General features: G+C 37.2%; 1 protein-coding gene across 1 annotated transcript; it reads right to left on the reverse strand.

The window, feature by feature from the left end:
• Positions 1 to 1,249: 1,249 nt before the first annotated feature.
• Positions 1,250 to 23,312, reverse strand: elk4 (ETS transcription factor ELK4). Its single transcript, XM_030135094.1, has 6 exons — positions 23,114 to 23,312; positions 17,548 to 17,762; positions 10,769 to 11,545; positions 8,271 to 8,498; positions 4,221 to 4,340; positions 1,250 to 2,751 (listed from the first exon to the last, which is right to left on the reverse strand). The coding sequence occupies exons 2-6, from the start codon at positions 17,752 to 17,754 to the stop codon at positions 2,653 to 2,655; spliced, it is 1,431 nt and encodes a 476-aa protein (XP_029990954.1). The 5' UTR covers positions 17,755 to 17,762; positions 23,114 to 23,312; the 3' UTR covers positions 1,250 to 2,652.
• Positions 23,313 to 26,591: the final 3,279 nt, after the last annotated feature.

Below are 26,591 nucleotides of genomic sequence, written 5' to 3' on the forward strand. Positions count from 1 at the left end.
AAGTGACTTTTTCAACACAGATATCAATAACTGAACATAAACCCAGTGTGTCCATCCACTGTCACTGATCCAGCTCCATGGGTTTTACTGGTGGTTTTACTGGTCGCTGGTGGCTGTTTGGGTCTTCATGGGTTAAAGTTAACCTGTGGTTTGGTCAGAGTTCACTTATAGAATAAGTATGGAGCTAATTTTATGCCAAAACTTGTGCAAATATATTTAAAAAAAAAACACTTTCTCACTCGTCATGCTTCAGAAACAAATACATCATGTCTTAGAAATATGGAAAATTATATTATACAGCCACTAAACGGTGTAATGGTGAATATTTTCACATTAATTTGCAGTAGGTGGTGCTGTGAGTAAATTTAAAGTATACTCATTTTTCCAAAATCACTGCTGTCACATTAATGGACCCTTTAGTTAAAATACAGAATATAATATTAAGTTGTGTGCATTATATCCTCCTGAGACCCAGGAAAGTACAAGTTTTGGCTGCTCTTTTTTTTTTTACATTAAATAATTGCCTTTATTAGAAACAGCACAATGCAACAGTTTTTTCAGATGCATTTTTAAAATTCTCATGGAGTTTCCTTTGCAGTGGACAGCGTTTTTCATTTATTTATTTATTCTTTCAATAAAACTGAAACCCATGTCCCCTACAGAGGATAAAAATGCATTGCTGGGTCTCAGGAGGATATTTTGTGCTGTTTCATCTTATTAGTGACTTATTAGCATAATAAACTCTGTAGCTGCCTGGACTTTCATTCTCTTTGTTTTTGTGTCAAAGCCTGACGCTGTGATGTGATAATGTGTCCGTCATACTGACCTGGTACAGACTGGCCTCTAAACACATGGATGGAAACTGGAAAGAGGTGGGTTTTATGGATTAAAACCACTATAATGTGAACATTTCTCAGCTGGTTTCAGCGTTAGTATTCAGTTGTTTCTGAAACTTTTTTTGCACTGTATACATTTAATAAATGAATAATTGAAATGAGTTGAGTACGCTAGAGGATTAGGGCCACTGGGAAAAAATAAATAATTAAAATTAAGGTCCAATATATTTTTTTTATTATTATTTTGAGAAAAAGTCAGAATTCTGAGAAAAAAGTCAGAATTGTGACCTTTTTTTCTTATAATTGACTTTAATCTCAGAACACTAATAAAAAAAAATATTTAAAACAGTCAGAATTCTGAGATCAAAGTCAGAATAACATTAAAAATATAAATATTAGACCTTTTTTTTTCTAGTAACCCTAATCCTCATCCGTAGTTGAGAAATGCTAATTTTCTTTTATTTTAATCTAGAAACTATAGCCAACTGCAAACTGTTACATATATGAAATTATAATGTAAAGCTAATGTTGACCCATTGCGCCACCTTGTGTTACAAAGGGTGAATTACACAAATTGTCAGAAAATCACAGCGGAAAGATTGTCACATTAATCTTTTTTGTCTTTGTAGGACACATTATTTTGTACATCAAGGACATGTAGTTATTTCTGAAGCATGTATTTGAAATATGATTTGCAGCAGTTTATCATCTTCACTGTTTGTCAGTGAATCTTTGGGCATTTCTTTAAAAAAAAAGTTGTTTTAAGTTTTGGCAGGAAAGTTACTCCATAAACAAAGCCTTATTCCTTATTCCTAAAAATAATGTACCTTTATGCATGATCCGTCTCATCAGATATGAATAGAATTGTTGAGCAGAAATAAAATTAGTGTCGTGCTTGTTGCAGATAAAGGGTTATGGCTTCACTTTGTTTCATTAGATTACATTCATTTCAAAAACTAAAAGCAGATCAGGCCACTCCGGCTTTCAGGGCTCTTCTACTCGGTAGAACACCAGGTGCTAAAACAACTGTCATAGGAGAGGCATGGTTTAAGATTCAGCTTGTATTATGGCCATGTCTCACACACGATAAGACAGTTAAGGTAAAAGTCTGGATGTGGCTGTCGTTAGCCAACCTTCTCCAGGGCAGCTGAGGCAAAGGCTTGACATTTAGTTTGAGGTTGGACGCTTGGGGGTGGGGGGGGTAAAAGAGCTGCAGGTAAACATGCAGGTTATCAGGTTAAAGCGCTACCCTTCCACAAGAGTAAAGATTAAGTTAAGGACGAGAGCACGAAAAGAAACAAGAGAGCAAAACGCAACACAGAAGAGTCTTTTTTGGCAGCAACACTGTCACACGAGAAAAGAAGGGAAATCTATAAAAGGAAAGTTTCTATTATCCGCAATCCCACTGGTCTGCACGTCCATAAGTGCAGCAGAATGACTCTGCCGAGGGTCCAGTACACATGCGCTGATGGTTGTCATGGAAACCTATTTGGTTTTTCTGTCTGTGGGTCCCAAATAGCCAGACAACATGCATCCGTAAGTGTGTGAGGAAACATGGCATCAGTTTTGGATTAAATCTCCAGGGCGTAAATGAAACAAAACAACAAATTGAGGGTGTTGGGTTCAACCGTCGGCTTCCACTGCCCGCGCGTCTTCAGAATCTCCCTCCATGTGTGCACCTGTAGTGTGGCAGTGGACTTGAAAGCACCAGATTCGTGTGGAATGGCAGTGACGCAGCTCCCACAGCGCTGTCCTGCATGTGGGAGCAGGGGGTAGAGTCTGACTGTGTGGGACCAGACGTGGGTTTGCGTGGACCCTATGTCTTCTGAGGGTCCGGAGAGATGGGCCCGGGTGTGTTGGTCCCGTCCATACTGTGGACAGGGATCTGGAACTGGGGTGTGAGGACAGAGGGAAACTGGAAAACCAACAACAGAGTGTGTGAGCGCACAAATAAAAAACACACAGACCAACAGAATAAAGGACGTGGTAGGACAGGACATATGAAGAGTTATTTTCACCACTAGTGTCAGAGAAAATGACACTGAAAGACGAGGTCATGCAAAGTTCATCATGTCTCATTTGAAAGTAGTATTAGGCAATGAAATAACGCCACTGACAAAACAAACACATCACTGAATTAAACTGTGGATGAGGCTGCACCAGTCACTAGTGGGTAAAGTAACACTTCAGCCAAATTCCTAGAATACAGGGGTGCACGATTAATCAATTTTAAATCAAAGTCGGATTATTTAATTAACATGCAACATAACATGCCGACTTCCAGGGTTCCTACATATTTGAAATTTCAAAATTCCATACTTTTTCCAGACCCTAATTTCCAGATGTCTTGGTAAAAAAAATTCCAACCAGTCTTTATATGTGGGATTTATGAGCCAGTCGTCAAGAAGATTTTCCATCCACCCATTATGAGTTCTGCCAGTGATCATACAAGGCATGTTGAATATCTCACTCATGAACAGTGTGTGGACATCACCTGTCCATCAAAGCAGCAGCGAAACTTCACGACACCTGGGCGGGCCTTAAAATGGGTTGGAGGAGGATAAGAGCAGAAGGCGGGGCATTCAACTGTCAATGTTTTCTGGGATGCGTAGCCTACTGTATGTGCTCTCACACAAACATTTTAGCTGCGCTAGCAAGCACCTAAAAAACAGATCAATCCATTTCTTTTTTTTAGATATTCATAATTTAATTTATTCATTCATTTTCTGAACCCGCTTTATCCTCACTAGGGTCATGGGGGTCGCTTGGAGCCTATCCCAGCTACTTACGGGCGAAAGCGGGGTACACCCTGGACATTTTGCCAGTTCATCACAGGGCTGAACATATAGAGACAAACAATCACTCTCACATTCACACCTATGGGCAATTTAGATTAACCAATTAACCTATCAGTGTATGTGTTTGGATGGTGGGAGGAAGCCGGAGTACCCGTAATAATAATTCTGTTTTAGAAAATAGAACAGTGGTAACAGTCTGGAAATATGAATATTTTTCCATATATTTGCTTCCATTTTGTATACTTTTCCAGACCTGGAAATTTAGAAAATCAAATTCCATACTTTCCATACTTGCGTAGGAACCCTGGACTTCTGTTGTCTTTTGTAGTTTTACCCAAAAATCGAGTCAAAATAAGAAAAAAAAAGTCCAGGCGGACTATTTTAAGCTTAGGGTTTAGGGTTCATTGTTTAGTGTCCACACAAATGATAAAAGTCCACTGATACTGGTGATGTTCAGCTGATGCATAGTGATGGAAGAACAGCTAATATAGTTTTTGATGTTTTGATTTGTAAATGTTACATATAAGCCTTTTGGTGGACATGATGAGGATGATGATGATGATGATGAACACAGTCGTGTGCTAACCTGGAACAGGTGAGCGCCCTGGCGTCGTGTAGCTGGGCTGAGAGGGGCGACCGGACTGAGCGTGCTCCAGAAGTGGATGTTGGACAGAAGAGGACTGGGAGTCAGCAGCAGAGTGGGAGTCTGAGGAGGAGCACAAAAATATACAGGCAGCTCAGCTGTGATGGAAGGTTCAACACTGATGATCCAGTTTCACAACAGAATTTATCTCTAATGTGACATTTCACCAGACTTAATGCTCCCTGAAAAACATATGCCTCTTCACGTTTCCTGTTGCTTTTACATTTTCACGTTTATTTCAGAACAGTGGAGGCTTGTTTGGTAGAGGCCCACTTACTGAGGTAATTAGTTATTTATTCAGAGTATTTGCTCTGCTTTCCCTGTTGTTCATGACAGTGACAGTGACATGTTCGTGACAGTCTCTAAAACAAAAGGCTGCAGATAATTCAGAAAATGAACTTGCTCACAAAAAAAAAGTGTTGAAATTCACATGCATCCCGTCATCCTTTTAGCATATGCTGTTCTTTATCAGATCCTACACTGGTGGAAAGAGAAGGATTTAATTCTACAGTATATAAGTATATACTGTATTTTACAAAGTGTGTACAAAAACCTACTCATATCTAAATGTAAATACATAATTTAAAGATATCAATATAGTATTGATTTAACTGGTCCATAATGTGATTAGCAGGTAAATGATCTGCATTTCCTCAGATACAGAATGATCCTCATTGTCTCACCAGTAACGTTTGATGTTCCAAATTCATTTCATTTTGTGAAATTAAAGCTTAAGTTGAATTTTAAACCACAAACTACAGTGGCTATTAGTTGTTAAATGAAACCAACTCATCTGATGATTTCTGTCTCATAGAATCAACACTTTCAGTTGATCAACACAGTAGGGATGGGTACCGAATTTGGTACTTTTATTGGTATTGACTGAATTCGATCAGTACTACTGAGTATTGATTAATGTGAAGTCAAACGGTACCACATTTCAGTACTTGAACGCATCTTCATGTTGCATTTGTCAGGGAGAGAGTGGAGGAATGTGACGAAGAGGTGTCAAGGTGACGAAGACAATAGCTGTGATGCTAAATGTAAAGGCAGCCATGGCAACACCTCAAACCTGAGGAAACACTTACTCAAACATAATCTACACCTGAAGGCTGAGGAATTAACAATTAAAAAAAAAAAAAAAAGTCAGTGTGGAGCGGGTTCAGCTTTGGACAGAAAAAGTAGATATGTTGGTGTTTCTGAAAAAGAACTGCTAAGCATGTGCAGTACAGTTCATGCTAGAGGGAGTGGTTTGTTTTAGTTTGTAATACTTTAGTTTGAAAAATGTCATATATGTTACATTTATTTTTAAGTTATTTGCCCTCCCCTCCACACACTTTTCTCAAGTTTTCTCAAGTTTGATGATACATTATTTTACTTGTGATGCTGACAAATAAATATTCAGAATTCATAAGTTTTTATTATTATTTTTAAAGACAAAATGACTTTAATCACCACACACACACACACAAAAAGTACCAAAAACAGGCACCGTTGTATACCGGCTCCCAGTTACTGAGTATCAGTACCGTATGGGTTTAAATGTGAAAGGTACCCATCCCTACAACAGAGGCACAAACAGGACCTGAAACACACCAGAGCTGACAGCCGACTGAGACAGATCTCATGACTGAACCTGAGCTGCTGGAGACGCCAAAATAAAAACAGCACGGTCTCAACCAGCTGATCTAACAGACGTCAGAACAACAGCAGACATAGTCATGTGATCTGCAAACAGTAAGCAGACAGAACAATTAAAGACAGAAAACAGCCACCGCACTGCTGCCCCCTGCTGCCCAGGATCAGGACATGAGGAGCTTCACAAACGTCACCTCCGACCAGTTATAGATGATGAAACCCATCTGTTCTGTCTCTATTCTTTGAAGCCAACAAACATACTACAGTTATGACTCACATTTTATACAAACGTTGTTCTTGTGCTCTGTAACTGTCAGTAACTGCATGATCTAAATTCCTACTTGAGAGAGAATTTTTCCATCACATACTGAGGTTGAGCATTTAATATGTGGACGGTGTATTTGCTGCTCGGGCTAAATGGCAGAAGGTGAAATTCTTAACAGAAATGTTAAGAATTAAAGCAAACGTAAATGGCTCGAATTTTATTCTGAAGTTGTGTTCGAAAGACGCAACTGCAAACCATATTTTGAGCTGACTGCAATTTATAGAATTTGTATTTATTTATTTAGTTACAGAACAGTGTGTATTGGCATTAGTTGCAAAGAACAAGATGCATGCACAAGATTTAGTAGAGAAGCTCACTTCTGTCTGTTGTCCTGGACAAACGACCAACATAATACAGGTTGGGGAAGTAAAATTTACAATATTTTGAGGCAGGGATTGAAAGACAGTGTATGACCAATTAGTTTATTGAAAGTCATGAGAATTTAAATCTTCAAATCATATTTTACTGCATTCCTAACGGTCTTGTTGTCTACCTCAAGTTCAATTGCCATTTTTCTCATGGATTTGGTTGGATCCTTTAGGATTTTGGATTTGAGAGCTTTAATAAAAGCTTTGGTACGTTTTTTGTTGCTTCCTCCACTTCCAGACTTTCTCATAATAGTTTTGCTCATAGTCATTCTCTTCTTTCCATTATAAACAGTCTTTATGGACACTCCAACTATTTTTGAAATCTCCTTTGGTGTGACAAGTGCATTCAGCAAATCACACACTCTTTGACGTTTGCTTTCCTGATTACTCATATGGGCAAAAGTTTCTGAAAAGGTATGGATAATAGTGTTAGGTATGATTATGACATCTATATACGTTTGGTTTCAAAACAATTGACGTAGTGCCTGCTGAGAAAAAAAAAATAAATGTTCATTGTAAATTTTGCTTCCCCACCCTGTAAAACATCACATAGATTACGAGGTACTAATATACTGGAAGAAAACCGTTACACATGACAGATATGGGAAAGTTTTCTCAGGCTGAACGGTTACAGCATAAAAAGGGGCTTACATTCTAAAAGTACAATAACATTTCCTAGAATAAGAATAAGATATGAAAAGAAAAAGGAGAGAAGAAGAGAGAAGAGAAAATATACGGCTCTATTAATACATTTAGTCCACTTTGCCATATTTCTTTTACAGCTAAATGTTTTTGAAGAAATCTGAACTAAACACACTCCACACCTGAAAATGTACGTGCAGTTTTATGTGACACTGATGTAAAACTGAATCAATTTGATGTAAAATGACATAAACGCATAAATATAAATGTACAGTCATGGAAAAAAATATTAGACCATCAAAAGTCATCAAAAATAGTGGTTATACAATCCAGTCCTAACTCCTGTGTGTATCATGTGACCAAAACAGACCGAAAAGAAAACACGGAATGTCTAAAAGCACTGTTTTTGTCAGTGCAATGCCATATCTATTGATGTAAGAACTTAAGTGATTTTGGTTTTTAGCAAGAAAACATGGAAAATGGATAGATATCAGCTCTGAAATTAAACTACTATGAGCTATTTTTGTTGTTATCATTATATTTGTCCAAACAAATGTACCTTTAGTTGTACCAGGCATTAAAATGAACAAGAAATTGAAGAAAACAAGGGTGCTCGAATAAATTTTCCCACGACTGTATAAAGACAGTCTCTTGCAATACGCTTTGTGTGTTTTGATAAATGAAGTGGTAGATTCAACCGGTTTTTCCTGCTCCTTATTAAAAATATTCCTTTGATAAGGATCAGTAAGTACATAGACATTATCTAAAACAAGATCCTGTGAAATAAACCTCCAACATGAAAACACTGCAACTTCTGAAAGAATTCAACATGTGAGAACAAGTATTAATTAAAATATTATCTCGAGAGTCTATGATCAACACTGTATCCATAGCAACGGCTGGTTATTAACAGCAGTGAACAGCAATCCGGAAAATAATAGAAGAATGTTGTCACTGAAAAAAGATGAGCACTAATTACTGACTGTAATTATCTGATTGTGACACATGTTCTGCTCTCACCTGCAGCATTGCTGGTGTCAGAGAGGCAGTAGGTAGTGACGGGCTGCAGAGGTTCATGGGTGAGAAGTCAGAGGTGGTGACGAACAGCGCCGGCGGGCTGATCTGCAGGATTTTGGGGGGCTTCCGAGTCTTTCCTGAGCTCTGAGTGGTGGCGCCGCTGCTCATGGACGATGAATCAGTGTCCACAAGAACAGGTTCGTCTGCAGACACTGTTCCACTGTCCACGTCCTGAGACAATCACGTATACATGTGTCAGTTTCAACATTAGATTTTCATATAATTAGTGAAACGTGCTTGGTGAGACATGTGTTCCCATAAAACTTGCAAGTGAATCTGAAGTTTCCTTTTGAAATGTAGTGGAAAAAATACAGAAAATAAAACCCAGAATTCAGCGTTTTTCCATCCACTAGTTCAGGGGTGTCAAACTCATTTTAGTTCAGGGGCCAAATTCAGCCCAATATGATCTCAAGTGGGCCAGACCAGTAAAATAATAACAGTGAAAAAAGTAAAATTAAATTATGATAATGTTTACATCTATAAAAATCTGAATAACATGAACAACTGAAAACATCTTAAGAAAAACTGCAGTTTTAACAATATTATGCCTCAGATGATCAGTTTATCATTTACACACGTGCATTACAACTTACATTACAATTACAAATACACTAAACATACAGTAACAGGCAGAATACTGGTAAAATTGCATTTACTTATCTTAAGACATTTCAGGTTATTCACATTTTTTGTAAAACAACAGTTTTTTAATATAAACATTTTCATGTAATTTTACTTTTTTTTTTTACCCTAAAACGAAAAGAAAAATTGCTGTTTTCATTATTTATAGGTTTAATATGATAATATTTTACTGCTCTGACCCACTTGATATCTAATTGGTCTGTATGTGGAATCTGAATGAAAATGATTTTGACATCCTCAATTGTTAATATTTTCAGTGTAATTGTTGTATTTGACAAATCCATCCTACGGGCCGGATTGGATCTTTTGGCGGGCTGGATTTGGCCCCCGGGCTGCATGTTTGACACCTGTGCACTAGTTGGTGCAAATAAAGTGGGCTGCATAATGTTATCAGAAAGTTGTGATATATACTACAATATGCATGACTGTAATGAAAAGAACAAATGAAGAAAATATCCTGCTACACTGTACCAGTGCTACCTAGGAATAATTTGGTTTCCTCATCAGTCAACAGGTAACGATTGGACCAGGTATGATTTTACACTTGACATGAATATTCAGGAACATACTGGGGAAAAAGCTGATGAGTCATGTGAATTAAATGTTTGTTATGTATAAGCCTTGTAGTTGGGAAGGAAGTCCCATCATGTGCTAAACTTTGTGTGCTGGGCATGTATCCTGCAGATTTTGCTGTAACCTCACAGCACTCACTACTCATTGACTTTGGACTTTTACAAGCCAGACAGATAATTGGACTTTTATGAAAAAGTATGGACATACCTTCTGTTGGTTTGTGAATAAAAGAACTGGCTGCTAGTCTTGCCCTGGAAAGGCTGACATATATTTTTAAAAAGATGGACAAGAAATTTGCCTGTTCATGGGGTCCATATATGGCTTTCTTGAAAAACCATAGCTCTGTATGACTTGATTTCCTATTCTGTGCTACAATTGTACACTACAATGGTCTGATTTTATAATTGCGTTGTCATCTTATTTTATTTTATTTTATTTATTTAGTTTCATTTATTTATTATTTACAATTTCTACTCGTCTAGAAAATCCTCAATTTTGTGGTAATTACTTTTAGGTATGTATTTTCTGTATGTGAGGATTTGGATTTTTCTGCCAGGATTGGGGTAATGTTATTTCTTTGTTCATTTGCAAGAAAAATAAAGGGAATTTTTTTTTTTTTTTTGCTATGTCCCCATTTATTCAAAATGGTTTTTTCATCTTCCAATAAGTGCATTAAACCAATGAAGGTGGAATAAAAGGAAAAATTAAGAAAGAAAGTAAAGAAACAAATAGTAAGTAAATAAGTAAAATAAATACATTTTGCTATTACTATCAGCCGTGTCTAAAGTGATACTAGCCTTATATTCAGACAAATCTTCAAACTGTGGTCTGGCTGAACCCACTAATATTCAGAAATAGAGGAAGAAACTCTTTTACTTGTTTTGCCAGTTTGTTTTTCTTTAAATTAATTACAATAAATCATAACTGAGGATGCAGTGATCTTTGTAAACTTGTGTTGGGGGTGAGGGTCCACATGATGGAGGCAAGCTGTGCTTTTAAAATGACTAAATCACTGCCACATAAGATGCATGATTTTGTCGAACTTGCTATTTTCAGCATGTAGCTGCAGCTCGTGCAGTTCGGAGGTTATTGTTCTTTCACATAATGGGGGTGGGAGCTTTTAAAACTGTAACATGAAGACAGCGGATGAAAGGAGATTGCTGACTGAGATAAAGGATTATTCCAACAGCCTACATCCTGTTAGTGGTTGTTGTACATTTTCTCACCTTCTCCTTTGCCTGAGTGTCCACTGTCTCTGATGCCTGAGAGTCTGCAGGCTGAGAGGATCCAGACTCCATGTCGCTGTCGATCACCAGCTCCTGGGACGAGTCTGGGACGAGGCTGGGCGAGGGGCTTGTTGAAGCCAGGTCTGGTAAACTGAAGGGAGGCTCTGCTGGGCGGATGTGTTCGAATGTATAGACAGGCTGTGATGGCAGGGTGGAGTGTGCGCTGATGTCCTCTGGCCTTGGCAGTGGAACCTGGAGAGGATCCATATGGTTGGACATCGGGGTTGTCTCTATGGCAACCTGAGGAGACAGGGCTGGCGCCTGCTTTGGAGGCGTGTTCCCAAACTTGATGACGGACGGCAGTGCAGTGGACTGCTGTGGCTGAGGTAAGGCCTCCTGGCTCTGGGCTGCAGCACTCAGAACCCTCTTCTCTGCCAGCTTCTCTGCTGGGTTCTCGATTTTGATTGACTTAAAAAGCTGGCGTCCATTTTGCAGCGAGTTGAGAGTGAAGGACGTGTAAAGGCCAGAGTGGATATAGTCATTACGGTTGGATTGCTTGCTGCTCGAGCCCAGAGCAACAGTATTGGTTCCCACTTTGTTTCTATCAGCTGACTCCACCTCTTGTAAGGTGCCATCTCCTCTCCTTGACAGGGTGGGGACACCCCCAGCAGCTGCATCTCCACCCTCTGTTCGGGTGGCAACATCTCCTTTCAGGATATCGGGGTAGGACACGAAGCGATAGACAAACTTCTGACCATTCACCTTCTTTATGATGTTCTACAATGGAATCAGAGATAAAATACATGTTACATTTATATTCATCAAAAAAGTAGAAAAAATCTAGTCTGACAGTTCAGTGAGAATAAAAACACACAGTATGCCTCTAGAGAGGCAGTAGCAATAAAAACAGTAGAATGAGACCACAGAAAAGCCTCATGCGTGGGACTTCGCTGTCCTTCCTGTCTGTACCAAAGTAGCAGCCACGAACACTGCAGCCAAACATACCAGAGCAGCCCAGCACCGAACGCCCACAGGGTCAGGCTGCACTTATGCCAAACCACAGGCAGAACTGGAGACAGACAGCACTCTGCCGCTCCTCCATATGTCACTGACGTACAGACTTTAAAAGGGGTAATTTGTCCTATTTTTAGTTAAAACAAAAAAAAAAATCAACTCAAATCATAAATAGCGGCTGAAGAACTGACAGTATCATGTTCTGTCAAAGATGTGGTTGATGTATTGAGATGCAGAGGACGTCTGTTCACTAACAAAGGTCTGTTTCGCACTGTTAAAATGTTCTCCCTCTTCTGAACTCAGATGTTTCACTGCTCCTCCACCTCTGCTGCCTCTGACTCTGGGTATGAAACCACTGCCAGTCAAATAATAGCCAAAGAAAACAGCCTACAGATTCCATGAGGTAGAATTTTTCAACCTAATATTAACTGAACATTGCACTAAAATCATATTATTACAACTTTGGTTTGTTAGCTAACAGAGCATGGATAATACACCACTGAATTGGATTTGACAAAATAAACCAAAATCCTAAATGCTGAAAAATGTAATGATTACAACTGACTGGACCACTTCTATCAGTATTATTGATTTTATTTCATTTATAAGATTATCTGATTAGGTTATGTATTTCTAAAGACTTGTTCTAAAGCTAAGGAAGAAATCAAAAATACTGTTTAAATTTAAAAAAGGCTAACTTATGAGTTTGTGTTTACTACAGTTCCCTCTGCTGTTCTCTTCCACCTTCCAAGAAAAGCTTGTAGCTCTTGCTTTTTTATATTTATTTAAATGAAATCGAAAATTTGATGCCTGAAGGTGTCGTATGAAATGGAAGTATTGTGACATTACAACTTGACTGTTTTCACTGATTTGGCAGTTCTAAAAAGTATCTGAAAAACAGGCAATTTACAAAGTGAATTACAGGGATTTTCTTGCGCATGAAAGTAAAAAAGCAGCTCAACACTTTGGGATGTAAAGAGATATGACAATATTTCACCCTTTCTCATCTCTTAATTTGAATAAAATAGTTAAATAAATAACACTACATGAAAAACAGCAGGCCTCCAAAAGACCCACCGATCCTGTTTAACACGTGATCCGAGCATCATTGAGCCTGTTTACATGACCGTAAAAGTCCGATAACTGGGAGAAATCGTATAATTGTAATAATCAGATCTGACATGTTTACATGCACTTAAAGTAGTGATATTTTGCTGTTTTTAAATGGAATTAGGCATTTTGAAACACTTCCCTGTGGTCTCCATAAACTGTAAAGGCTCTGCTTGGGTCTGAATTCTTCATTCATTCAACTCCACAGGTCCATCTTCAACCCTATTTCTGAGTAATGACACCAGAAAGGTGGTTTGGAGCGCTGGCCCTTTAAATGCAAATGAACCACTTAAGGCTCCACCTCCTCCAGGTTGTTGGCTGTGCTGCTCTGTCCCGTTCAACCAACAACTGAACATTTTAGGTAATGGGCTCCAAGTTTGGACATATTTTCAGTATGGACTTCCACCGCTGCTGCTGATAAACAATTATGTCGAACTGGAGAAATGTTCGTCTGAAGTCTGGACCTGATATGTGCAAATGTTGTGACAGAACTAGTTATAGATGTAACAAATTAAGCAGGAATTAAAACAGGTTGCAGAAATCCACTCGATTTTTGCCAAAATGAATACAAAGATAGTTTTGCAGCACCTGGAGGTTTCAATTTCAAACTTTTTTTTTTTGACACGTTTTTATTAGTTATTTATCATTTTGTCATACAGAACATAACAAACAACAATCGGCAACAGATAATAGTCACAATCTGATAGTAATGATAATTTAGGTTGCAGTTATGAAATAGCAGTCAAGTTACCTAATTAATATAATGTTTAGAGCAGCAATTTATATGGCATTCCACAGGACTATGACATAAACCACACACTAATTGTATTAAAAAAAAAAAAAAAAACTAATCCATTTGCCCCACCTTATTCTGTAAAATTCATTTTACAGCCTCAGCATAAATGTTAATCTCTCCATTTTGTGAATTTCATCAACAATGTTCAACCAGTCTGAACCAGCATTGGTGGATTAAGCTGAAGCCATTTACAAGGGATTTTTTTTTTGCTGCAGCACCAAAGATTTTTAGAAGGTATTTATCACTTATTGTCAAATCATCAGGAAGATCTCCTAACAAAAATGGTAAAGTGGGTTACTGTAATTTAAAAACCCAAAACCTGTTCTATTTTTATTCCAACATCTTTCCAAAAAGGTGTAATTTTCATACAGGACTAAAAAATGTGGGTGTGGTTTGCCTCTGTGTCACAAATTCAAACTTTTTGAACTATTAGGGTCCAAATACACAAATAAATATACCAAAGACTAATAAAAGTGGGTTTAGCAAAATATGAGCCATTTAAGACATGTGATCGAAAAACCCTGGTTTAGACGCTCTGGTCTATTTGCGTACATATGTACAAACTTCCTGTTATTGTCTTCCACTTAGGTTTGACTTTGTAACTTCTGTTCTCTGTGATTTTAATCGTCTTTACACATGTGTGGACGTAAAAGAACAAATAAATCCGATTAGCCTGTATACATGCAGGAAGACACTGGACACTGGAGTATTGGGGAGAAATCCAAGTGTGTTAATCTGATTTGTCATAATCAGATTACTGCTGTTATCTGATAAAACATCAGATTCTGCTGTTTACAAGGTTACTTTTTAGACATTCTAGAAACAGGTGGAAGGCAGGATGGGCAAGCCAGAGATCTTTGAGAGGGACAGTGCAGTTCCTTATTTGGGAACCAACACCACAACTTTCTGTTAAAATACTGTGCTCCTGTGGATGGTTGGAGCTCGTTTATTTTTGAGTCTTAATCTCATATATTGCCCCTTAGCTGTACTGTGATGCAATTAACTTGTGTTTTTGTGTTTACTGGAGCAGCTGTGTGAAGGAAACTGTCCTCCAAGTCTCCAGCTGCTACTTCCAAACAAAGGCTGCGATGCAACCAGGCGTTTTATAATTGCTTTAATTACTGCTCCCAATCAATCATTTGATCTCATACATACTTGGATGTCACATCGTTAGACTGAGGCTCATTTCATGTTTTGTAAAGAAATATTAGGATGCTTGTACCCCAAAGCACCTTCAGAGCTGATGTCTATTCCGCGCTCAGCTTTTCAGGAGCAGAGCTAATAAAACTTATTCCCGAAAAGAAGGAAGATGCTCAAATGTAATTTTTGTTTTTCACATATTTGACTAATTGCTTTGGCTATCCACCAATTTCAGTAAAAAGCACATAACTTACCTACCATTGGTTACAGACTAGAGTGGACGACGTGGGAATTTGTTTGCCACTGCCAATCAGTAAACTCTGCAAACACTGTTTGATCAATGACAGCAGTCAGTAAAGTCCTCCACTTTAACTCATGACAAAGTCTGCATTAAACCCTTGTTTCACAGTTTTTTTCAGATTAATGATCATTATGGAAACAGAATTTTCTTTTGTCACCTGGGTTTAATTTGTTTTACACCAACAGACTTGGAAAAATGATGTTTGTAATGATGACATATTTTAACGCTGATCTTCTTGGCAGTTCTTCTCAGCTCAACTGGACTGGTTTAGGTCTTTTGAAAACCTTTTGTTTGTTCAGATCAGAACTGAACAAATCTCTTGGATGACAGACGAAACATTTTCAAAAGAGCTAAACCAGTTCAGTCGAACCAAGAAGAACTACCAAGAAGAATGATGAGCTGGGCAAATGAGAACCTACACAGACATTTTAATGCTGAACAAATATTTTATCACTATAATTTGTATTGATTGTTTTGAACATTCTCTAACCTGTAGATTTCTCAAATGTTTGACATGTTCTGAACATAAAGAATAAAATAAAACCACAAAAACTGTCTGGGTTCTTCAACTTTCACTTTCAAAAGCAGCCATTAGCTTTGAAATAAATAATCAAACATTTTTTAATCACAGCTTTTTTTTTTCTTTTTTTTTTTTTATATCGCCCGGTACTACCTCAGCCACAAATGAAGTTATCAAAATATTTACATCATTATTTCTTTCTCTTCGCCTTAGACATCTGGCTTTAGTTCAGCAGAAAACTATTACTTTAACATTTGCTTACAAGACATCCAAAATGCCCAGTATTTATAGAAACCGCAAAAGGTGGAAACAGACTTAAAAATATTACACTTTTACATTTAGGATATTAAAAGTCTAAAATGTCCTTCAGTAAACTATTACAATAATCACACGCTCTTAAATGTAATACTGTTTCATGGCTTTTATGACCTCAGTAATAAACCTAAACATATGACTTGTGTATTGGATTGTGTTGTGTGGTATTTGTGGGAGGTTGAGAGGAAACAGGAGTGGGAGGCTTGAAATGCAAGTGATTGTACATTGCAGATGTTGACTTTTTCTCTGCTAAATTTACTTTTGCGCAATTGATGGGACTAATTCATTCCATCGTAAAAGACTTTAAAGAGATTAAGTTATTAGACTCGGCTGTGAGTACAGATAGCAAATGAAATCAGTTGCGGTGAACTAAGACTTTAACAGTAGTTCCACCCATTAACCACACTGTGGCCTATCCAACCAGTCTGGGACACATTTTTCTTTTTTCTGACATCATTCTGCCCACAAACTCCAACATCTGATGTCAATAAACAGTTTAGAGGGCTGGGATGCATCGATATTTCATGCACTAAAGGGACAAAAAGCAATATAATTAAGGGTTACTGGTGTCTAAGCAGGGTTCCTATGGGTTTCTATAAGCGAAATTTAAGACTTTTTAGGAACTTTTCAAGACTATTTAAAACAGAATTCAATGCCCATTTCACGGCCATACTGGCAAAAATTTGTGACTCCTAGAATATAGGAAAATGTATTGATTTACTCCAACACCTTCACTCCCACTGTTACATTCCATTTCTCACTGGGGGCTCCAAAGTTAGCAATAATTGGTTCCTAATTTTAGTATGAATTATTGGGTTGGAACAGGTGGAATATTTCAGCGATTAATTGAGTAGTTGGATTTCATCGTCAAGCCATCATCGAAACTCATTATTATAGATGACAACAAATGCAAAGCCTGCGTTCTAACCAGCGCTGCTGTGTTTCTCAGTTTGCAATCACGTTAAATCGGCTAATGTTAGGCCACAGTTGAGTGGAAGACGGGCATTTGCCTTGTGCTGGCTTCAGATGTGTCCTTTCATAGATTACATGAGATTTTTTTTTTTAAGTTTGAAGTGATCTCAAACTTTGGACATCTTCTGCCTTTTGCGGACAGTCTCCTCGCTCTCTTCCATAGCACCAACTTTTTGACTCCGAGTTGTGTACGTCACTGTTTACAGTCCGTGCAGAACACGATCCCCGGGGTGGAACTCAAGTGGCTACTTCAATGGAATTAATAATTAAATGAGTACTCAAGGCAAAAACAAATAATTTGAGGAGTTTTTGTACTGGAATTACTTGAATTACTCGAGTACTTGTTGCAGCTCTAATCAAATTGAATACCTTTGAAAGACTTACATGCAGATTTATAAATTCAAGACTTTGAAGACTTTTTAAGACCCCACGAGAACCCTGGTAAGGTACCAGAGTGTGTTGGATTAATTTAACAGCTGACTAATAAATGACACAGTATTGCTCTAGTATTGATTGTTCATGTGTAAATGTTGGAAACTAACTGAAGTAAAATGCAGTGGAGAGGACAGGCTGCTGTTGCGTATTCTTGGGGAGGTCTTGTATGCATTTACCTTGTCATAGTAGTATCTGAGAGCTCTGCTGAGTTTGTCATAGTTCATGTTGGGTTTGTTTTTGCGGGCTCCCCACAGCCGGGCCACCTCCTCCGCCTGCAGCAGCTTAAACTCCCCTTCCTCATTGGTCCAGCAGATCAGCTGTTCATTACTGGAGTCCAGTAGGAGCTGGAGAAGGAACTGCCACAGGGTGACAGAGTTGTCCATGTCTCTCACTGGAAGAAAAAACAGAAAAAACAAGGAGGAACAAAATCATCAGAAAGACATATGTAAGACAAAACAAAATACATGTTTCTACTGTCACTCCACTATAAAGATTACAAAACAGTGTTATTTTAGATCGAAGAACACACAATCTGAAGCCAACAGCTCCAATGAGTCATTTCTGAAGAGCCAAAGAATCCCATCAGCCCACAGTCTGTTCTCAACTCACAGTCTGGGATCTCAAGCAGCGCGAGCACAAGTCTGGTGTGACTGCTACAAACAGTTACAGCCAAAAATATGTGGCTGTTTTTCAGAACCAGATGCACCTTCTGCTAAAAACACGCTTCCATAATGTGGTCCATGCATTCCAGGAGCAACATGCCACCATGCCCGTTGCTGAAATGAGCGGTTTTAATAATATTACATCAGGTTAAGCACCTTTGATTACTTAAGCTCATTTTTTTCTACGTTATTTAAGACTTTCTCCACAGGTTTCAGAGGACAAAGAACATGTAAAAAGGTGCTATTATGACACGGAACTGTTATATTACATGTACTGACACATTTTTGCGGGGAAAAACTGTAGGAAAAATACAGTTTGTTATAAATACCACTGGATTTTTCTGAGAACAATTGCTAGTGTCCAACTAAAGGCCAAGCATCTTGTTCACATCATGCTTTATGGAACTGCACAACACAACTCTGTGGCAATGAAAATGAAAAGCCCTGCACATTGTATAGGAAGGAATGACGTTCATTCAGTGATAAATTCACAGAAAATCTATTTACGCAACAGCAGCTGCAATATTCAACCATTATGATTCCCAGAAAAAGACAGAAAATCAAAGGATGAACTAGATGACTTTTAATAAATCTGGTTTTTAAAAAAAAATACATTTTTTCACTTATTACCAAGTGCTTGTTGAAAGGATGGGATAAAATCTGAGGAATGTGAGATTCATTTAACATATTTCATTACATGTTTATTACTGGCATTGATCATGACAGTTACCAACATCAGCTCATGAAAATTGTTACTAATGATAAGTAACACAAAAATCTTGTTTATACAACAGGACTTTAGGTGCAATATATTTGCACCAAAACATCCATCCTGCATTTGGACTATAATCTTTTATACTGCATTATAGTCTTTGCACCTTTATGTTCTTTATACTAGTTGTAAACTTTTATATTATAGACTTTTTTTGTTAAATAATCTAGTTATTGTATAGAATGTGAGACTGGAGGACAAACAGGAGTCAAATTCCTCATTCGTGAACAAAAACTTGGCCAATAAAACCGACTCTTATTTTTATTACTGCATCTACTATATTGGAGTGTGGACCAAAATGACTACCTCATCCCCTTAAATAAGAAGTATAGAAAAGTCCAAAGCAAACGAAATACACTCTGGAAAGTGCCTCCCCCCCTTTTGCCAAAAGTAAGTACAGACAGGATTCCAATTTGAATGTGGAAGTGACTCAACGCCAGCATGGATGTGTCCTATTTCAGAATAAACTCAACTTTTGTTAACTGTATATTCCTACACTCATGTCTGTCAGCTCAGCTGGGTGCACGTCTGAAGAGTGACGTAATGACATGTCCAGAGAACAGTGACAGGTTCCTCTTTTCACTACAGGAAAGGTTTCGGGAAGATGAAAACAGATGGTAGATGACAGGGTTCCTGCTAGGAGTCACGAAAGGGAGAACAAGGTGAAAATAACTGTATAATGAGTTCCTATAAAGATATCAAATGCTACGTGACCATTAAAGTGTCTCATAGGGAGTAGGGACACTCTTAGTCTTCAATCCTCCTGGTTCTGCTGGAAACTGAGAGATGAAAGAGGAGGAAACCTTCTTCTCAGGAAGGTCCAGCGGTGTTTTAGAGCTGCTGCTTGTGGAGGTCATGAACTACTGACATCCTGCTGTTCATGTTCATTCCTGCTGTTGTTATAAAAGCTTTGCACTTTGTAGGAAACTTTGGATTCTACAGATAGAGCAACAGAGCATTTTACAGATCGTCTGTGGAAGTTAGCACCAGTAATAGCAACAAATACTTAAAAAAAATAAGGCTTCTGAACTGACTGGGGGAAAATAATGAACTTCCAATACCAAAAATCTCTCCAACTTAAACTTCTTATTACATTAATGTTCAGTTCCATATTTATTCAATTACTACTTTAAGTTTGATGATCAATGTTTCAGATTTATCTGTGCATTTATTGAACTGACATCAGTTGAGCAATTATTCAGTTTCTCATTAATCAAAGCTCTTTTCAGACATTTCTGTGTTTTCAGTCACTATCAGTTTTTTTTTTCTTCAATCTACTGTTACTTCATCATCCTTTCGGTTAACCTCTTGTGTATTAACAGCAAGGCTATTATTGAAATGACAAAAACTAGAATTGAAAAACATTTTCGTGAACTGAAATGAATTAAAACTCTAATTAAAAGGAAAAATGCTAACTAACTTAAACTGTATTGTGTGCTCACAAAACTAAAACTCACAAAAATTATGGATAAAATTCCCTTCATTTTTGCCTTTGTCAATGTCGGATTGGTATGAAACCGATTTATTTCGCTTGAGCAATTTTAGCTGGCGGCACCATATGACACTTCACGGTCCGTCACTTCTCGTCAGTTGACGTTTAGAGTCGACTTCTCGTCCCTGTTCTACCTGGCAACATGGGGTCTAAAGTAGGGAAAAAGCAGCAGAGTCCTGTATGGGATTAGTTTGAATATGACAGCAAGGAAGATAAAAGATATGAAAAAACTAAACCTAAACTACAACTAAGCATTTAGAAAACAACAAAACCTAATAAAAACTAGCAAACCTGCCCTAAAAAGTAATTAAAACTAACTGAATTAGAGGTGGAAAAAGTCAAAACGAAATAAAACAAAACTATAATGAAAAATCCAGAACTATTAGAACCTCGATTCACAGTTCTTAAAACACACAGTGGAGTTGTGAGTACAGACCACACCACAGCGGTAAGTGTAGCAGATGGGTTTTGTTGCAGTTTCCTCCGAGAAACAGGTAAACAGAGATGGTTATCTGATATCACAGCTTTGATCTGCAAGTATCACTGCTCACAAAAGCACCTTCAGCTGCGTCATGCACCAAAGTTCAGTGGGTTATCGGTTAAAGAAGGCACCACCAGGGTTCTTCCTCAATTTGTAGGAGACTAAAGTGTTGTAATGGTGGTTTGTTGATGTTGAGTTGTGCATTTTTTGGATAACTTTGGAGCCATATTATTACAATGTTTAATAGCTCAAAGAAACAGGAAACAATTCTGCTGAAGTCAACACAGAATTTTCAATTTGCGAAAGAAACTCCCTATTTTAAGAAAGTTAGTTCCCAAAACAACACCTTCCTTTCCAACCATCTATTCAGTGCAAAATGGTAAATAAATTTCAGCAGCGCTTTGTTTCTTCACTTTAGATGCTGTGTGAAAACACTTAGGTGCTAGCCTTAAAACTCTTATAATGGTAGAGAACATTGACTTTCAGTAACTGATTTAACCATAATAAAGCGTCTTACTTCAAATGTGGTAGCTTAGGATTACATATAAGCATTTATACAAATGTTAATAAAGAAATAAAACTTTAGTAAAGCTTTAACAATGACATATTAAGTTAAACTCAACAAGTCTTTCATTACACTTGTTTTATCATACTTTTGTGGTCTTTAATCTGTTGGAATGTCTCTTATAAGGGCTCAGAAATGTTCTGTAATTACACTTTTGCCCAAAAAGTTGGATTAAAATGTTTTTACCTCCATATGTTACCATTGCACCTGGTCAAAGGTGATAACTGATGTGTATAAATAGGAATATCAAGGGGAATGTGTCTGAAAAAACAATTACTCCAATTTTATGGGTAGCAGTATATAAACATATTAATGATGCTTTTATTAATGTTTATATAACTTTATAAATAATGTTAAGATGCATTTTATAAGGAGGTTCTAAACCCATGAAGACCCAAACATACACTCTCGACCAAAACCATCTACTGATCTAAACTGTTGATCCACTAATATTATCAATACATGTAAATAATTGGTGTAAAATACAGCTTGTCATCTTTTCATGGTCATCAGATATGACCCATTTGGACGTTCAGAGGCTCCGTAGTGAACGTGGGAATACTGTCATCTTCTACAACACTGATTCACCAGTAAAACCCATGGATTTGGATCAATGACAGTGGATGAAGACACTTAGTTTATGTTTAATTAATGACAAATTTCATTGAAAAAGTCACCTTTTCTTTTTGTTTTTTCTGTTTCAATACACTAACCTTTGAATTTACTCTGAGCTTTTATTAACATCTACATGATCAATCAATTAAACATAAGAAAACAGATGATTTTCACAGGGAACAATGCAAAATTCTGAGGATGCAAATGTAATAAATGGTGATAAATCACTTAGGAAAGGTTAACTTGAGAGAAAAATTCATTGGGGAACTGACACAAAAGTCTCACTGGGTCCTTATGGGTTAGTACTGCTATAACAGTAAGCTTGATGTACACCTACAAAGCTTCAAAACAGTAAGGAGGGGGTTTAACTATTTTTTTCCCACCACACAAAGCTCTAGGCCATTTAGAAGAGGTTTCTGATTAATATTTCTCTTAAATACCCAACACCTAATGGACTATTTTCATTACAGAGCCACACTCTGATGACACATACTGCTGTTTTAAGAATCCAAACAATGACTGGTATGTGTCGGTCGCTTCTCATGTGGAAATTGTGCGCCTGTCAATATGTGTGTTTGTGTGCATAAGCCTCTTACGAAGATGAGTAAATCTGCCTTGAATCATCCAGAGCTGCTGGGCTACAGAGACACACCCCCCCACACACAATCTGTCCCAAACTGTCATGTTAAAACCAGTGATATCAGGGCAAAAATAGGACACTGTCAAAAATGTTGCCAGGGAATAAGATTACCAATGATCGTTATGTAACGCCTCACATTAGCAGCAAACGCTATCTATGGAGGACAAAGATAAATCCAGCGAGGACAAATCAGTGATATAACATGTGTAAGTGTGGTGTTATTGACAAACGGGCTCCGTGAAGAGACTGGTTTGTGCTGTCAGGTGGCCAGGAACCCACACAGAGCAAAATAAAAGACCACTTGTTGATGAAAACCTTAGTTTCGTTATCATCTACAAACACTATCAATTCTCTGCCGTCGGTTTAAAGTCACACGACGGGACTTAAACGTTCCTGTCGTATTGATCGTGAGTCAAAACAGTCGAAGAGAAAAGACAAATCAGAGCATTATCGTTACTTTGCTAACTGTAAGTTAGCTTTCTGCTAGCTTACGTTAGCTTGTTTGCTAACATTACCTCGCTCGCGGAGCCCGCTGAATTTCCAAGTCGTCCGGCCGCGGCAAAATATTCCCAAAACATTGCTAGAAAGCTTTCTACGGTGCCATAGCTCAGGAAAGAAGTTTTATAAAGTCTGTCAGTCAAATACCTGAGAGGAAAATACATTAAACTGCCTACTATGGCTTCTACAGACGATAAATCCCTTCAACAGGAAATAATGCTGCTTTCACTGATCCTCGTAAAACTGTAGTGTAGCAACTTTCGCGCTCTTAGTACTTGGACGCCTGTTTTGCTATTGTGAAAATATGTGTCACGATACGACTGTGGAATGCACATTTTTATGCATTTCAATATAATTTGCATAACTGTTACTGTAGAATCAAACACCAGGGTGTATTAAAGAAAATGGGTCACTTGAACAATATTATTTAACATCTGCAAATCGTTTCCAGTTATACTCTTTTATATACCGTGTGTGCTGGATAACCTTCAAACCTTAGCTTACATATTTATACTTTGGGTTTGCACAGTAAACTTCATGTAAATGCCTATTTGACTTTGTCGCTCAGAATTCGGATGCTGTCACAAAACAATTGAACGCGTCATTAAACTCACACTGAGATCACTTCCTTCTCCCACTCCACGCTCATTTGCTCTGCCATGCACACCTTCCACACACCTGAGATGATCCGCTTCTGGTGTGGGTGTCTGTGGCTCCGTGTGCGACCCTTTTCATTGCACCTATATTTATGCGCCAAGTCTATTTTTACCGGAACAGCTCGAGCCTCTGAAGCGTGAAATACAGTTTTGCACGGAAAAAACGGGCTATATATATCTAGAGTCTAAAAATGCACAGCAGTTTCTCTTGCAGTGCTGCGGTGCTGTGGAGGAAAGAACATATTTCTTTGTAGCATTACTTTAGAACAGAGGTGTCAAACTCATTTTAGGTGCAGGGGCCACATTCAGCCTAATATGGTCTCAACAGCACTAGTAAAATAATAACATAATAACCTATAAATAAATGATGTCAAAAATCTAATCTATGTTTTATAACACTGGGTTACAAAAAAAAAAGTTTTTTGCAAGTTGTCTAGGTTTTTTCAACTGAATTAGGACCATTTTGCACCGCTAAATCCAAAAAATGACATCTGTTTTTCTCAATCAGGTCAGGGTTTTTTTTTTTTTTGCTAAATTTGATTTTGAAAAATTTGATCTTCTCACAGAATTGATTACATTTTTGTGACTCTATCAGTTGATTTTTTTTTATATAGTTCTCACCCAAAATAGGTTTTAAGAGAAAAAAAATCATTTTCTAACAGGATTCCTGTTAGGTACAATGGTGTATTCACTGCAGATGTAGCAGAATACGTCAGGCTTATTTTTGCAAGATCTTCTAGTCGAACCCATTTCATTCACCTGTAATATTAAAAAAAAAACATTAATCATAAATTGGCAAAAGTAAAATCTTCAGAACTCGTTTATTGCAAGAAATATGAAGGAATTTTGTATCATATGATGTGAAAATGCCCATAAATGTAAGCCAAAATGTTCAAAAGCCAATATGTAGCATAGTTCAGAAAGTTGACCTGATTGAGCAAAATTAATGTGATTTTTGGATTCAGCACACCAAAATTATCCTAAATCAGCTCAAAAAACTTAAACAATAAATTTGTTGTTGACCAGTGTAATGAAAAAAGGAAAATTGCATTAAGGAACATATAAAGTTCCACAAACTACTCTTTAAAAAGCTGTGAATAACATGAACAACATGAAATTTCTCAAGATTTTCAATAATAGAATTTTAATAATAACAAGAATTTTAATAATATTATGCCACACCTTAGCATCTACATGTGTGCATTACAACTTACAGATCACAGTGGATCTACAAAGACACAAAACATTTAACAACATGCAGAATATTGTTAAAATTGTGCTTACTTCTCTTCAGACATTTCCAGTTGTTCATAATTGTTCAGGATATTCATATTTTTTGTGAAAAGGTGGTTTCTAAATTTTGTGAATACAAACATTTTTGTGTTATTCTTTCTGTTTTTTTGGGGGGGATTTGCAGCTTCTTTTCAGTAACATGTAAACTACTTCTTGACTGATTGCCACAAAGTAGCTTCTGTGTTTTTTTTCCCAGAAATGCAAATTACGTCACATAACATTCTTTCTCAAAACCACAAACAAATTCAGTATGACGCAGCACAGTTTCAGCGCAATGGCATGCAGAATAAATAATTAAGTGTTTTTCCATGATGCTGACTTCAGATTGGTGTCATGAAATCAAACTGTAATAAGGATAAATCTTCATTTTGTGTACTGACTGTATACAATGGTTCATAATTGACCACCAGGGGGCAGCAGATCACAGGTGTGACTGAGGAACAAACTGGAAAAAGGGGGGTTTCAAACAGTTTCACTTACTTTAACCCATAAAGACCCAGTGCTACTTATCTGGAAGTTCCAAAACAGTTTTTTCTCTATATTTAACTTTGCTTAAGAGATTTATCACCATTTATTATAATGTTATACTCTGTATTTTGCGTTTTTACAGTAAAAATCAGCTATTTTCCTATAAATCATGTAGTTGTTCATAAAAACTCAGATTAAAGTTGCAGGTTATTATTTCAGAAACAGAGAAAACTGAAGAAAAAGTGACTTCTTCAGCAAAATATATCACTAACTTAACATATACCAAGTGTCTCCATCCACTGTCATTGATCCAACTCCATGGGTTTTACTGGTGAATCAATGTTATAGAAGATGACGGTGTTTCCACGGTAACTATGGAGCCTCTGAACGTCCAAATGAGTCATATCTGATGACCATGAAAGGATGACAAACTGCATTTTACACTATTTATTTACATGTACTGATAGGATTAGTGGATCAACTGGTATTAAACAGTTTAGATCAGTAGATGGTTTTGGTTGCCTGTGACTGTTTGGGCCTTATGGGTTAATTTCTACTCGTGCATATGCCAGTATTTGCAGCAGGAATAAATCTGACTCCATAAACTAAGGCGAGATATAATATAATACACTGCTAATGCTTCTAGTCAATAATACTGAATACATTTACACCTTTATCTCAATACAATCCAATAAACAGCTGCAAACAGTGGTTAAACTGCACTTTACAGTTTCCAGTCATAGTACAATATATATATGTATATATATATATATATATATATATATATACATATATATATATATATATATATATATATTTTTTTTTTTTTTTTTTTTTTTTTAAACAATATCTTTATTGAATTTTCATTATATAAAAAGACATACAAGAACAAATAACAACAACGAAGTGTGCAAAATGATGCCGAAGAGTGCCAACACCCATCATCAGGCCCAGTATTTTCATGGTATACACACTTGGTCTGTATAATAGTACCAAAAAAATGAAACAAAAACATGGTCTCAGCAAAAATCAAAATCTTACCAAGTGTATTTTTCTCATTTCTAGTCCAAATATCTCA

Source organism: Sphaeramia orbicularis, chromosome 5 (assembly GCF_902148855.1).
Source record: "Sphaeramia orbicularis chromosome 5, fSphaOr1.1, whole genome shotgun sequence".
In the NCBI taxonomy this organism is placed as follows: domain Eukaryota; kingdom Metazoa; phylum Chordata; class Actinopteri; order Kurtiformes; family Apogonidae; genus Sphaeramia; species Sphaeramia orbicularis.

What these genes read in the sequence shown, in the direction of transcription:
- elk4 (XM_030135094.1), bottom strand. Translation starts at nt 17,754, where the DNA reads ATGGACAACTCTGTCACCCTGTGGCAGTTCCTTCTCCAGCTCCTACTG. An exon ending in TGACACCAGCAATGCTGCAG is followed by an intron (nt 4,341 to 8,270) that starts GTGAGAGCAGAA and finishes GCTCCTCCTCAG; the next exon opens with ACTCCCACTCTGCTGCTGAC. An exon ending in AGGGCGCTCACCTGTTCCAG is followed by an intron (nt 2,752 to 4,220) that starts GTTAGCACACGA and finishes TTGGTTTTCCAG; the next exon opens with TTTCCCTCTGTCCTCACACC.